This window comes from Prionailurus bengalensis, chromosome E2, assembly GCF_016509475.1.
Source record: "Prionailurus bengalensis isolate Pbe53 chromosome E2, Fcat_Pben_1.1_paternal_pri, whole genome shotgun sequence".
NCBI lineage: Eukaryota > Metazoa > Chordata > Mammalia > Carnivora > Felidae > Prionailurus > Prionailurus bengalensis.
In genome coordinates this window covers 18,396,983-18,409,836 of record NC_057352.1, presented here as the reverse complement: position 1 = coordinate 18,409,836, position 12,854 = coordinate 18,396,983, and the positions used below count along the sequence as shown (strand labels likewise).

General features: G+C 55.0%; 1 protein-coding gene across 4 annotated transcripts; it reads right to left on the bottom strand.

The window, feature by feature from the left end:
• Nucleotides 1-4,360: 4,360 nt before the first annotated feature.
• On the bottom strand, nucleotides 4,361-8,973 carry SBSN (suprabasin). Of its 4 annotated transcripts, none has more exons than XM_043600573.1 (5): nucleotides 7,902-8,973; nucleotides 6,846-7,847; nucleotides 5,529-5,594; nucleotides 5,386-5,430; nucleotides 4,361-4,539 (listed from the first exon to the last, which is right to left on the bottom strand). In XM_043600573.1, the coding sequence occupies exons 1-5, from the start codon at nucleotides 8,922-8,924 to the stop codon at nucleotides 4,516-4,518; spliced, it is 2,160 nt and encodes a 719-aa protein (XP_043456508.1). In that variant the 5' UTR covers nucleotides 8,925-8,973; the 3' UTR covers nucleotides 4,361-4,515. The 4 variants fall into 4 exon arrangements, with proteins under 4 accessions (XP_043456508.1, XP_043456511.1, XP_043456510.1 ...); XM_043600576.1 differs by having other exon boundaries at nucleotides 7,956-8,973; XM_043600575.1 differs by having other exon boundaries at nucleotides 6,846-8,387; nucleotides 8,496-8,973.
• Between the last annotated feature and the right edge of the window lie 3,881 nt (nucleotides 8,974-12,854).

The window sequence follows — 12,854 nt, the reverse complement described above, 5'->3', positions numbered from 1 at the left end:
AATGAGGTAGAAACAGCGGAGGGTTTTGACTGAGGAAGGCTGGGGTCTGACTCGGTGTTAACGGGGTCCCTCTGGGGGACAGGGGGCAGGATGTGGGGACAGAGACCAGGAAGGAGGCTGCGGGGGGGGGGGAGGACGGAAGCTGGACTCCAGTAGAAAGAGGAGATGAAGCCCTGGGTCTGGGTGGCGTGTCTGTGGTGTCCTGGGCCTCAGACTGGCATCTGACTGGCTCGCCTGTGCACAGCCCCTATCCTGGAGACTAGCTGCAAATCCTAAGCCCGCCCCTTATTAGCTGTGATCTTCACCCACCTGTGCAGCGGTTTCCGTGTCTGGAAGAGGCGGGAACGTGAGGGTGAGGTGAATGCAATATGTGTTCTTGCTAGCGTGGGGCATGTTGATGTCGGAATATTCTCTTGGCAGTTTAACTTTGAGACACATACACAGGCACACACGCACCTCCTGAAACGGCCCAAAGCAGACACTTAATTTTAGGCGCATCCGGGTGGCTCAGTCGGCTGAGTGTCCAACTCTTAATTTCATGGGTCATGAATGTCATGAATTTCACGGGTCTTAATTTCTCAGGCCATGGTCCCAGGGTCGTGGGATCGAGCCCCACGTTGGGGCCCGCACTGAGCGTGAAGCCTGCTTAAGATTCTCATTCTCTCTCTCCCTCGACCCCTCTCCTCTGCTCACACGCTCTCTCCCTTTCTCTCTCTAAAAAAAAGAGGGGTGTCTGGGTGGCTCGGTCGTTAAGTATCTGACTTCAGCTCAGATCACGATCTCACGGTTGGTGAGTGCAAGTCCCACATCAGGTGAGCTCGAGCCCCACTTTGGGTGAGCCCCACTTCTCTCTCTCCCTCTCTCTCTCTCTGCCCTCGTGGGAGTCTCTCTCTCTCCAGTCCCCCTGCCCCTCAGTCACTTGTGCCCTCTCAAAAAAAAAAAAAGCGTCTAGCTCTTGATTTCAGCTCAGGTCATGATCTCACGGTTCAAGGATTGAGCCCCAGGTAGGGCTCTGAGCTGACAGTGTGGAGCCTGCTTGGGATTCTCTCTCTCCCTCTCTCTCTCTCTCTCTCTCTCTCTCCCTGCCCCTCCCATGCTTGCACGCTCTTCCCCTCAAAATAAATAAACTTTAAAAAAAAAAAAAGAGAAAAGAAAAAGAAATTTAAAAAAAGAAAGAAACTTAATTTTTAAAAGGACTTATTTTGAAGTAGTCCCCTCCTCCTCCCCAAGGGTCCCCGGGAAGCAGGCCACCTGGCGAGCCGCGACCACCAGCAAGGAGCCGCTCTTGACTAGGAGCCGGGCCACTGCCACTTACCAGCTGGGTGGCCTCGGTCCGGGAGGGGGACCATCACGGTACCTGCCTCACGTGGCCGCTTGCGAGCGCGGGATGAATCATGTGGGTGAGCGCTCGGCACAGCCGGAGTCAGCACCCAGTAAAAGAGGGCTGTGAGGGTCCCGCCCAAGCTCCCCTCCCTGTTCTTCCCCGTCTGCAGAAACCGGCCCCTCCTCTCCTCACCCCCTAGCCTGCCTCCACCTGCCCGTCTCAGACGCCTCGTTCCGGCCCCACTTATTCCATGGCCGAGAGGGAAACCAAGTCTGCTCGAGGCAGTAGCCTCCCCCCTACCAGATGCCGGCCACTGGTGCCTGGGCTCCACCTCTCCTCTCGAACATGTCAGTCTGGGGGGAACGGACGTCAGACGAGTAGACATGTAATTACACACTGTGGTTACACAAGCACTATGAAGAGGAGATCGGTGAGCCACGAGAGAGCGTTAACAAAGGTGGCTTGTGTGGCCGAGGTAGCTGAGACCTGAAGGGTAAGGAGGAGCCAACGCAGGGGACGGGAGGGCCACAGAGAATATTCCCAGCAGAGGGAACGGCACGCCAGGCCCCGAGGCCGAGGCCGAGGTGAGCCATGCCTCTTCGAAACCTGAGAAGCCCTTGTTTCCCAGAAGCCTCTCGGGATTGACACTCCCCACGCACATGATTATCCCATATCCCTGGCACCTTCAGGACCCATGCAAATAAGAGCACTGAAAGCTTTGCCATTAGGAAAGAATGATGCCCTTGAATATGCCCTTTCCAGAAGGGACTCCTCCAGTGTGTATGAAACGAGCTCCAGCACGGAGTAGACCCTCAGTAGATGTGTCATATGAACGCACGCTTCTCTGTTCGTGAGTTTGAGTCTCACATCGGACTCTCTGCTGTCAGCACGGACCCCACTTCAGGTCCTCTGTCCCCCTCTCTCTCTGACCCTCCTCTGCTCACTTGCGCTCTCTCAAAAATAAACATTTAAAAAAATCGTATTGATGTGTGGCTAGATGGATAGATATGTGACAGATGGATGTGTCAGAAAGCAATCAGAGTAAAATGAATTTATGCTTTTTTAAAACTATTCTAAGTAGGCTCCACACCCGGTGTGGGGGGCCTGAACTCACAACCCCGAAATCAAGAGTCACATGCTCCACCAACGGAGCTGGCCGGGCACGTACACAGGTATTCACTATAAAATTCTTTCATCTTGGGGGCACCTGGGTGGCTCAGTTGGTTGAGCATCAGACTTGATTTTGCCTCAGGCCATGATCCCAGGGTCATGGCAACAAGCCCCACATCAGGCCCCAGCTGAGCATGAAGACTGTTTAAGATCCTCTGTGCGTGTGTGTGCGCGCGCGCGCGCCTGGGTGGTTCAGTCAGTTGGGCATCCGACTTTGGCTCAGGTCATGATCTCACAGTTTGTGAGTTCCAGCCCTGCATCAGGCTCTGTGCTGGCAGCTCAGAGCCTGGAACCTGCTTCGGATTCTGTGTCTCCCTCTCTCTCTGCCCCTCCTGGCTCACATTCTGTCTCTCTCTCTAAAATAAATAATAAACATTAAAAAAAAAATTTTTTTTAACATTCTCTTTCTCTCTCCCTCTGCCGCTCTCCCCAGCTCACACTCTCTCACTCAAAAAAAAAAAAAAAAAAAACAACTTTACATTTGAAATATTTTCAAATCAAAATATCGCCGGGGAAGGGAAGGACCCTATGTGATAAAAATGATGGTATTCTGCAAATCCGGAAAAATGCAGTTAACCAGAAGGGTCAGGAAGGTCACCATGCAGGCCCCGCCCCTCCTGGTGTGGCGTTTAGTTCTCACCGAGGCATTGCTTTGTATTTGTTTTCATATTCTGTTTATATGCCTTGTATCCCCAGGAAGCCTGTAAATTCCCCAAGGGCAATTTTTGTCTCTAATTTTTGGCCCCACAAGTGATGGAATTTTGGAGCTGGAAGCCATGTTTGCAGTCCTCCCCTGCAGATGCCCCGCCCCCTTCATATAGAAGGAAATTCTGGCCCCTGGAAGGAAAGGAAGCTGCCTGCAGGCATCTGATCCTAAGTGGAGTGCAGGTGTCCCAGCACCCAGGCCAGTGCATTCTGGAGACTTTCCAGGCAATTTGGAAAGGTCAGGTTCTATCAATAGACAGCCAAGGCCCTGGCCCCGCTGAGCCTCCGTTTCCTCATCCACACAATGGGCATCACAAGAGGACTTCTGCCTTTGGGTTGTGAGAGGCTTAAATGGTTCTAGCTCTTCACACAGTACTGGAACCTAGTAAGTGCTTAGTAAGCAGTAGCTGCTACCGCACATCCGAAAGCCAGGCCTTCCGTGTCACCGTTCATGTCTTGTAAAGAGGCCCGCCCTCCTGTCATCGGTGTGCCTGCCACCTGAGCCTTTGGTCCTCCTCCCCGTGCAAGCATCTCCCACACGCAACTCCTCCCTCTCTCTTTTGCACGGATGCCCCCCACCCCACCCCCTGACACACACGGGTGCCAAACAGGAAAAGACTGTTTTCAGAACATGCTTTGTAGCTCTTGTTTCTCCTCCACTTCCTATGTGACCTTGGCCATGTTTCTTAACCTGCGGGAGCCTCCATGTGCTTCTCTAGTAAAAGGGGCCATAACAGAACCTCTTACCTAGTGAAGTCACGCGCCCAGCAGGGAGCCCAGCAATGCACAATAAATACAAGTTGTCCTTGTTATTCCTTCCGGGCCACACCCCGCAATGAGGACGCCACTCCCTGGGGCTGCACTGGGTTCCCGCCACTCTCTTCCTCGTGCTTCCTCCCCCACTGCCCGCTTTTTCGGCCCGGATCCTGCTCTCAGTGCTGAGCATGCGCGATGCTGCACGCCAGCCAGCGAGGCATGGCTCCTCCCTCTGAATGCCCTCCTGCATCTGACCAGCCCGACGACGACCTCTCCAGCTCAGCCCCCCTGTGTGTCACCACCACCCCCCCCCCCAGCTCCTTCAGCAAAGTAGCAAGAAGAGAAAAGAGAATCCTCCCCCCTCCCCTCCCCCAACCCCTCCTCGGGGAGCACGGCGGACCATGATGAGAGTAAAAGCGCGTCGTATTTATTCACAAATCCCAGTACAGACCCCTTGCGAGACTCAGGAAATCTGTCCCCCCACCCCCAGCTCCTCCAGGTCCTGTCAGCTAGTATGACAACAGGAAAGTCAGTCTGCTGAGTAAGGCCAGTGCATCAGTTTAGGGAATGATGGCGATGACGCTCTGGAAGAGAGGAGAGAGGGAGTGAATGCAGGGAACGCGGCCCTGAGGGGACCAAGGCCTCTGTCCTCAGCCCCCTAGAAAATGAGAGGGACATTGACACTAGCTTCTCTGACCTCGGACTTGCTTATGTCCTAGACTCCTAGATTCAGGAAGAATAGGGAGCCAGCCCTCCCAGGCAGAGGTGCCAGGGGCCTCTGTGGGAGCCCAGGGGCCTCATCTGTTTTGCCTCAGAGGATCCCCTGCCACCCCCACGGCCCAGGAATAAACAAGGGTGTGCCTTGGGGCTGTTCCCACCCTCATCCTATGCCCCAGTCTCTTGCGGCTCAGGTACTAATTGCAAAGAGAAGAGCTAGGACTTTGCTTTGGGCCCAGAGTAGGGAGCAGGGTCCCACGGGAGCCTTTATACTGGGGGGCGAGGGGGTGCCTATCAGCCAGGCGATGGACAGAGCGGCAGGCTCCCCCCACCTCCCACCGGCATATGGCTGTAAGGCAGCAGAGGCTGGGCAGCAGAGGGACTCACAGTGCATTGAGGGAGGAAAGCTGGTGAGAAGTGTTGGGCACAGAGAGGGGAGGGTTTCGGCAGTGCCTCCCCCGCTGGCCCCCCGTGAGTCTGTTTTGCCAGCTTATGTCCACCTCCACGGGAATGGAAAGCAGCCAGAAGAGGGGGCGAGGGACACAGAGCAGGCAAAGGAAGGGAAGGCCAGAGCTGGGAAACAGGTTGAATGGATGGCCTCTGCAAGGCTGAGAGTCTGTCCACCGTGACATTGTCCGTGAACGGGCAGTGGGAAGGGATGTGACTGTCTCCAGAGGCCAAGAGCACAATGTAGAAGCCACGTGGGCACTCACCTGCCACAGAGCTGGAAAGTTGAGGAAGGCCTTGTTGACCGAGGCCTGGAATTCAAGGACAAGAGGGTTGGTCACCAGCACGTGCCCCACCGCCACCCCCCCCAGCAGGGCCTCCCCTCCCTCGTGCTGCTTGGGAGACTTACTCCAGATGTTAATGTTGTGGTTGCGCCCCCTCCGTGCTGGCCGGTGGAAACGCCTGGATGAGTGCCCTGTGGATGAAGCCCAGACTGTCATTATAACCCGTCAGCCCTTGAGGGGTTCCAAGTTCATCTTCCACCACTGACCTGCTGCCCTGTAGCAGGGGCCGGGGTGGGAGGCATAGGCTAACCCCCTGCCCCCTCACTGTCCAGAAGGAAAACCCAGAGCCCATGTTGCTGTGGGAATTCTGTGAGATGAGAAGAAAAGCCTGGAAGGATGTCTGCCCCCTCCTGACTAGTCTTCCCCAATTCCCTCTTATTTCACTGAACGCATGCCCTGTTGCTGAGAAGGCCCTGACTGGAAAGGGAACCCAGAGAACCCACACGGATCCTAGTGTGACCTCAGCCCAACCTCGGCTCTACCCCGTCTGACCTGATCCCTAACTTGGGTTGATCCCTGTCCTAATTTTATCCCCAGATACTCAGCAGTGCCTCTGCTGCTGTGGTCAGCCTTGAATCCCACAACAAACCTCCCCCTCCTGACCTCCTCCCAACGAAGACTGCTGTCTGACCCAGAGCCCACCCCTCCACCCCGTATACTTTCTGCAGAGTCCCTTCCTCACCACCCACCCCTGGGTCCCTGCCTGGCAGCCGATGTGGCTGTCGGCTTCAAGGTCGAGGTCTGGGCCAGTCCTCAAGATGGTGTCCTAAAGATTCTTCGTGGAGATTGGAGCGTGGGGAATTGAGGCAGGCAGGGGTCAGCCTTCTGGTCCCCATGCCCCCTCCTTGGTGCCCGTTCTGTTGAGTGCTAGCCACAGGACCTTGGCAAGTCCCCTGAAAACCTCAGTGAGCTTCCATTTCCTTATCTGAGAATCAGGGAGTCAGCACCCTCACCCTGCCTACCTCAGAGGCTTGTTATGAAAATGAAGCAGAAAAGGGCTTGTCTCCAGAAGCCATTCCCCATGCTTCCTCTGATGCTCTGGGTTTTCTCAACACTCACTCTGTTTGCACTGCCACAGATCTTGGCTCAGTAACCACTGTTCCCCAGGAGAGGCTTCGTGTGCCTCTCTTTACACCTCCTCAACTGGGAGGGCAGCTCCCTGAAGGTGGGGCTGGGCCCCTTTCACGCTGTCTGATACAGGGCTTTGCCATGAGGTGGTTTGATCCATCTGACCAGCTGAGCCCAGAGAGGGAGCGTGGCCATGGAGCTGCCCAAGCTTCTTTCACCGAACCCAGGCTACATGGACTACCCAAATGTCCCAAGGGTTTAACTTTCCCTCCCCCCAGCCCCTTCTCCCCAGTTCCCCACCCCTGTTCACCTACATTCAGCAGTTTGTTGGCCTCCTTGCCGGCTTGGTTGACCCCATTATGAACATTCTGCTGCAACCTGTCCACCTCCTTCCCGGCCTGGCCAGCAGCATGGTGGACACCTTGGCCAAGTTTCTCCGCTTCCTTTCCAGCCTGGCCGGCAGCGTGGTTGACCCCTTGACCAAATTTCTCTGCCTCCTTCCCGGCCTGGTTGACCCCATCGTGGACCCCTTGGACCACTTTGTCTGCCTCCTTTCCGGCCTGTTCAACGGCATGGTGAACGCCCTGGCCAAAGTGCTCCACCTCCTTCCCAGCCTGGTTGACTCCCTGGTGGACCCCTGGGACCACTTTCTCTCCCTCTTTCCCACCCTGTCCTGCAGCATAGCTGGCCTCCTGGCCAAACCTCTCTGCCTCCTTCCAGGCCTCATTAGCCCCACGGTGGACTCCCTGGCCAAACTGCTCCACCTCCTTCCCAGCCTGGTTGACTCCAGGATGGACCCCTTGGACTATTTTGTCTCCCTCTCCCCCAGCCTGCCCTGCAGCATAATGGACATCGTGACCAAACTTCTCTGCCTCCTTCCCAGCCTGGTTAACCCCATGATGGATCCCCTGACCAAACTTCTCTGCCTCTTTCCCAGCCTGGTTAACCCCATGATGGATCCCCTGACCAAACTTCTCTGCCTCCTTCCCAGCCTGGCTGACCCCATGATGGATCCCCTGACCAAACTTCTCTGCCTCCTTCCCAGCCTGGCTGACCCCATGATGGATCCCCTGACCAAACTTCTCTGCCTCCTTCCCAGCCTGGTTAATCCCATGATGGATGCCCTGACCAAACTTCTCTGCCTCTTTCCCAGCCTGGTTAACCCCATGATGGATCCCCTGACCAAACTTCTCTGCCTCCTTCCCAGCCTGGTTAACCCCATGATGGATCCCCTGACCAAACTTCTCTGCCTCCTTCCCAGCCTGGTTAACCCCATGATGGATCCCCTGACCAAACTTCTCTGCCTCCTTCCCAGCCTGGCTAACCCCATGGTGTACCCCCTGACCAAACTTCTCTGCCTCCTTCCCAGCCTGGCTAACCCCATGATGGATCCCCTGACCAAACTTCTCTGCCTCTTTCCCAGCCTGGTTAACCCCATGATGGATCCCCTGACCAAACTTCTCTGCCTCCTTCCCAGCCTGGTTAACCCCATGATGGATGCCCTGACCAAACTTCTCTGCCTCTTTCCCAGCCTGGTTGACCCCATGATGGATGCCCTGACCAAACTTCTCTGCCTCCTTCCCAGCCTGGTTGACCCCATGATGGATCCCCTGACCAAACTTCTCTGCCTCCTTCCCAGCCTGGTTGACCCCATGATGGATGCCCTGACCAAACTTCTCTGCCTCCTTCCCAGCCTGGTTGACCCCATGATGGATGCCCTGACCAAACTTCTCTGCCTCCTTCCCAGCCTGGTTGACCCCATGATGGATGCCCTGACCAAACGTCTCTGCCTCCTTCCCAGCCTGGTTAACCCCATGATGGATCCCCTGACCAAACTTCTCTGCCTCCTTCCCAGCCTGGTTAACCCCATGATGGACCCCCTGGCCAAACCTCCCCGCCTCATTCCCAGCCTGCCCAGCAGTATGGTGGGCCCCCTGGCCAAACCTCCCTGCCTCGCTTCCCGCCTGGTTGACCCCATGATGGACCCCCTGAATCACTTTGTCTGCCTCCTTCCCAACCTGTCCAGCAGCGTTGTTGACCCCATGGACAAACTTCTCTGCTTCCTTTCCTGCTTGTCCGATGCCATTGTTGATCCCATGGGCTACTTTGTCCAAGCCGTTGTTGAGCCCCTGGACGCCCTTGTCCAGCTCCTTGCCAGCTTGGCTCCCCATGTGGCTAAGTCCATTAAAAACTTTCTCCACTTCCCTTCCAGCATGAGTGATTCCATTATTGATGCCTTCCAGGGCCTTGCCCACCTCTCTCTCTGCATTGCTCAGCCCTCGGTTGATTCCTTCAATGACCTTCTCAATGGGATCATCATTGGCCGCCCATCCAGGAAGGGCCCCCCAGAGCAGTAGGAGGGAGCAGGAGCTGAACAAACTGGCAAGGTGCATGTTGTTGGCAGGGTGGGGAGGATGCAGAGAGGAGCCAGAGAAGCAAAGCTGCTATTTATCCTCTACCTCCCTCCCTCTTCTCCACCCCTCATGACTCAATTACCCTGTGAGGCACTGACTTGGTCCCCAGTCAGGGAGGTCCCCAGTCAGGGAGGTATTTCCCAGAGAGCTTTGAGTTGAGCAATGAAGAGGAGGAGGCAGAGAGGGTGAGTCATGAATGGAGAACACTCACGTGGCATCTTCGCCTCTTGCCCATTTCAGGCCCTCCACCCCAAAGCCCAGATGGCCTCCCTTCCAACCACCCCCTCTTTTCATTCCTCCCCCACCATCCAGGTCTCCTCTCTCCCAACCCCACCTTCCAGCACCCCCATCCTCACGACCCAGGCCTGGCTCTTCACTCCTCTTGGGGGACAGAAGGATCCAGTTTCCCCAGTAGTGAGAGTCTGGGGCGATGGGAGGTGCAGTCAAGGGAAGGAGAGCACTCTTAGGAAGTTGAAGGAGTCATCAGACCTTGCTCTTACTGTTCCAGTAGATGCCCCCTGCCCTACACTTACCGCGTCCCAGCCCCATGGGTCTTCTCCCTGGTCCTCAGACACACCAGGTTTATTCCTGCCTCCATGGCCTTTGCACTTGCCATCTTCCCTGTCTGCAACGCACAACTCAGATCTTCACATGGTGGGTTCTTCCTTATTCTGCTCTTGACTCAAATGTAGCCTTCTAAAAACAAAAAACGAAACAAAACAAAACAAGAACCTTCCCACAGACTGACCAGCCACCACCTGCCCTTCCTTCTGGTGACCTTTGTCATGCCCAGGCTAGACTCCCGGCTGTTCCCCTCCAACCCCTGCCACCATGTGAACGCTTGGGGCTTTAGGCTGGGACCGAGGAGGCCCCAGGGGGAGGAGGGAAGGAAGGATGAGCCCCTGGCCTCCAGCCCAGGTTCTGGCTGTCTCTCAGTTACATTGGATGATATCATCCTTTTGTTTTTATTTTTATAAGTATTTACCATGACCCAAAATTATCTTTTATATTGTCTGCATCACCTATCAGATTGTAAACTTCCAGAGGACAGGGCTTTTGTGTTGGTCACTGCTACAGCCTCAATTTTTAGAACACTGCCTGGGGTTCAGTTAATATTTCCAGGCTAAACAAGTGGATGGATTAAAAGAAGCACTCCCCAAAAGTATGTGATGTAAGTACACATAGTATGCTTGCTAAGGGAGCCTGAGTCTCAGAGGGCGCTGGAGAGAGGGGTGCCTGGGTCCCCAGAGCAGCACAGGGCCCCTTGGGGAGGGTTACAGATTTTGGAGCCAGGACACATTCTCATAACAGAACCTTGGCTCCTGCTTCCTAGGCCTTGGGCAAGGGCAGAGGACTGATTGCCATGCGTTGGGACAGGACGCAGTGTCTCCTGAAAAGCCGGTTGAGGCAGCCACGGGGAGGGGCCGAAGACCGGGGGCAGCAAGAGAGTGTCAGCCAGAACCTGGGCTGGAGGCCAGGGGCTCATCCTTCCTTCCCTCCTCCCCCCTGGGGCCTCCTCGGTCCCAGCCTAAAGCCCCAAGCGTTCACATGGTGGCAGGGGTTGGAGGGGAACAGCCGGGAGTCTAGCCTGGGCATGACAAAGGTCACCAGAAGGAAGGGCAGGTGGTGGCTGGTCGGTCTGTGGCAGCATCGTTATCTGGGGCTAGTTTAGAGGCAGGCGGAGACCAGAAAAATGAGAGCCAGTGTGTGGGTAAGTTAGGTGCAGGGGTGAAAGAGATTTGGGTTTTGATGCCAAAGGGAGAGACAGAGAGGGGGTGGAGGTGGGATTCCCGGTGGGAAGGCTCACGGGAAGGAATGTACAGGGTGTGAGTGAGCGGGGGTGGCAGAGTTATGTGCGTGGGTGCCCAGGTGTGGTGAGAATCTGCACGTGTTGTCAGCTCTGTTCAAAGGCCCAACCCCCTTGGAGGACCCATGGTGCCACCCGGGGTCCTGACGCCCAGGCCCAGAGACCCAGGGGCTTCTGCCATTTCTAGGCACTCCTGTAGAGGGCGACAAACCGTGCCACGTCTCCAAGCTTGAACTCATTAAATCTGTCTCCCAGTTTCACGCTCCAGGGACAAAGCCAAATCCCTGGGCAACCTCAGGTGTGGCTCTCCTGCCCTTGTCCGGTGCCTAAATGAGGGAGTTTCCCATGCCAGGAGATTGCAGGGTGGGGAGGGGCGGGTGGTGAACTTCAGAATCCTAATCCGCCCTGAGATTGAGAGGTGGGGTTTCTCCTTTTGAAATGCACTCCATCGTATCCTTCCACCCCTCTCTCTGCCCATCCCACCATCTCCCGGCAGCCCCAGTGCTTCTCAGGCCCGTTCCCATTTGCCACTACTTGATTCAGGACTTTGGCATCTGGCGCCATAAGAGACTGGCCTGGAGTCGTCCTTCCTTTGCTGTCCTCTGTTGGCTTTGGTCATGTGGCCCTGTTGCTTCTCTAAAGCAAGTCAAAGAGGTTTCTGTGGCCCAGCGTCACAGCAAAAGGTCCCCGGGAGGGAGCGGTGGGAGCACACACATGGCCTCAGAGAGCACATGCCCTGCCCAGGGCCTCCCCGCTCTGGTTAGGATCTGCAACCATTCCTATGGGCTGGCGAACACTTGTTCCTGAGGCTTTGGCAGATCTTTTTTTAATTATTCTTATTTTTTTTAATGTTTATTTTTGAGAGAGAGAGAGAAAGAGAGAGAAACAGTGTGAGTGGGGGGAGGGGCAGAGAGAGAGAGAGAGGGAGACACAGAATCTGAAGCAGGCTCCAGGCTCTGAGCTGTCAGCACAGAGCCCGAAATAGGGCTCGAACTCACAAACCACGAGATCATGACCTGAGCCGAAGTCTGACACCTAACCGACTGAGCCACCCAGGCACCTCTGCTTTAGCAGATCTTGCCCATAAAGTCATCTGGATCTGGGTCAGCCTTTGGGAGGATAAATCTTAACTCTGTTTCTTCTTTTGTTATTGGCCGGCTCAGATTTGTCATTTCTTTTTACACCACTGTTGATCCTTTATATTTTCTTAATGTTTATATTTGAGAGAGAGAGAGAGAGAGAGAGAGAGAGAGCGAGTGCACCAGGGAAGAGGCAGAGAGAGAAGAAGACACAGAATCCGAAGCAGGCTCCAGGCTCTGAGCTGTCAGCACAGAGCCCCACGCAGGGCTCGAACTTGTGAACCATGAGATCATGACCTGAGGTCGGTCACTCAACAGACTGAGCCACCTAGGTGCCCCACCCCTTTATATTTTCTAAGAAAATTTTTAATTGCATCTAGCTTTCCACATCTGTCATTGTAAAGTTGTACAAAACTGGCCCCTCTTCAGTCCTGGTTTCATTTGGGTGATCTTCCACAGCCCCCATCTACATGTTAACTTTGTCCGCCTTTTAATTAATACCTGTATTTTGGTCTTGAGTCATTGAAATTTCCCTATCTGTACACCCAATTTATTTTCAGTTCCCCTTCCCTGAAGCATCCAAACAGGAGAGCTCACCTTCACCCTGTCCCATGGCAGGTGCTTGGCAAACGGAGTTCCCACGAAGGCTTGGGGAAGGAAGAGGTTATGGTGTCATTCTGCCTCTTCTGGCTTCCACACCTCTCTCTGAGATGGTGACTCCCTCTTGACCCAAACCCCCACACTCCCTAAATCTTGGTCACAGCTGTGTGTCAGCTAGCCCTGTAGGTGAAGGCCCTTGCCTGTGAGTCACAGATGTGCAAGCAAGCCCCCACCCCCAGTGCTTTAGAGGAAAGGAGCCATCTGTCCATCTGTCCCAGAAGTTGCTTTGCCCTGGCACAGTTTTAGGTGGTGGAGGCCCCATGGTGAACGACAGGGGATACATTGAGCAAGTAAATTAATAACTAGATCATGACAAACTATGTGAAAAGCCACAAGAAGAATGGGATGCTGTGAGAGGATCTG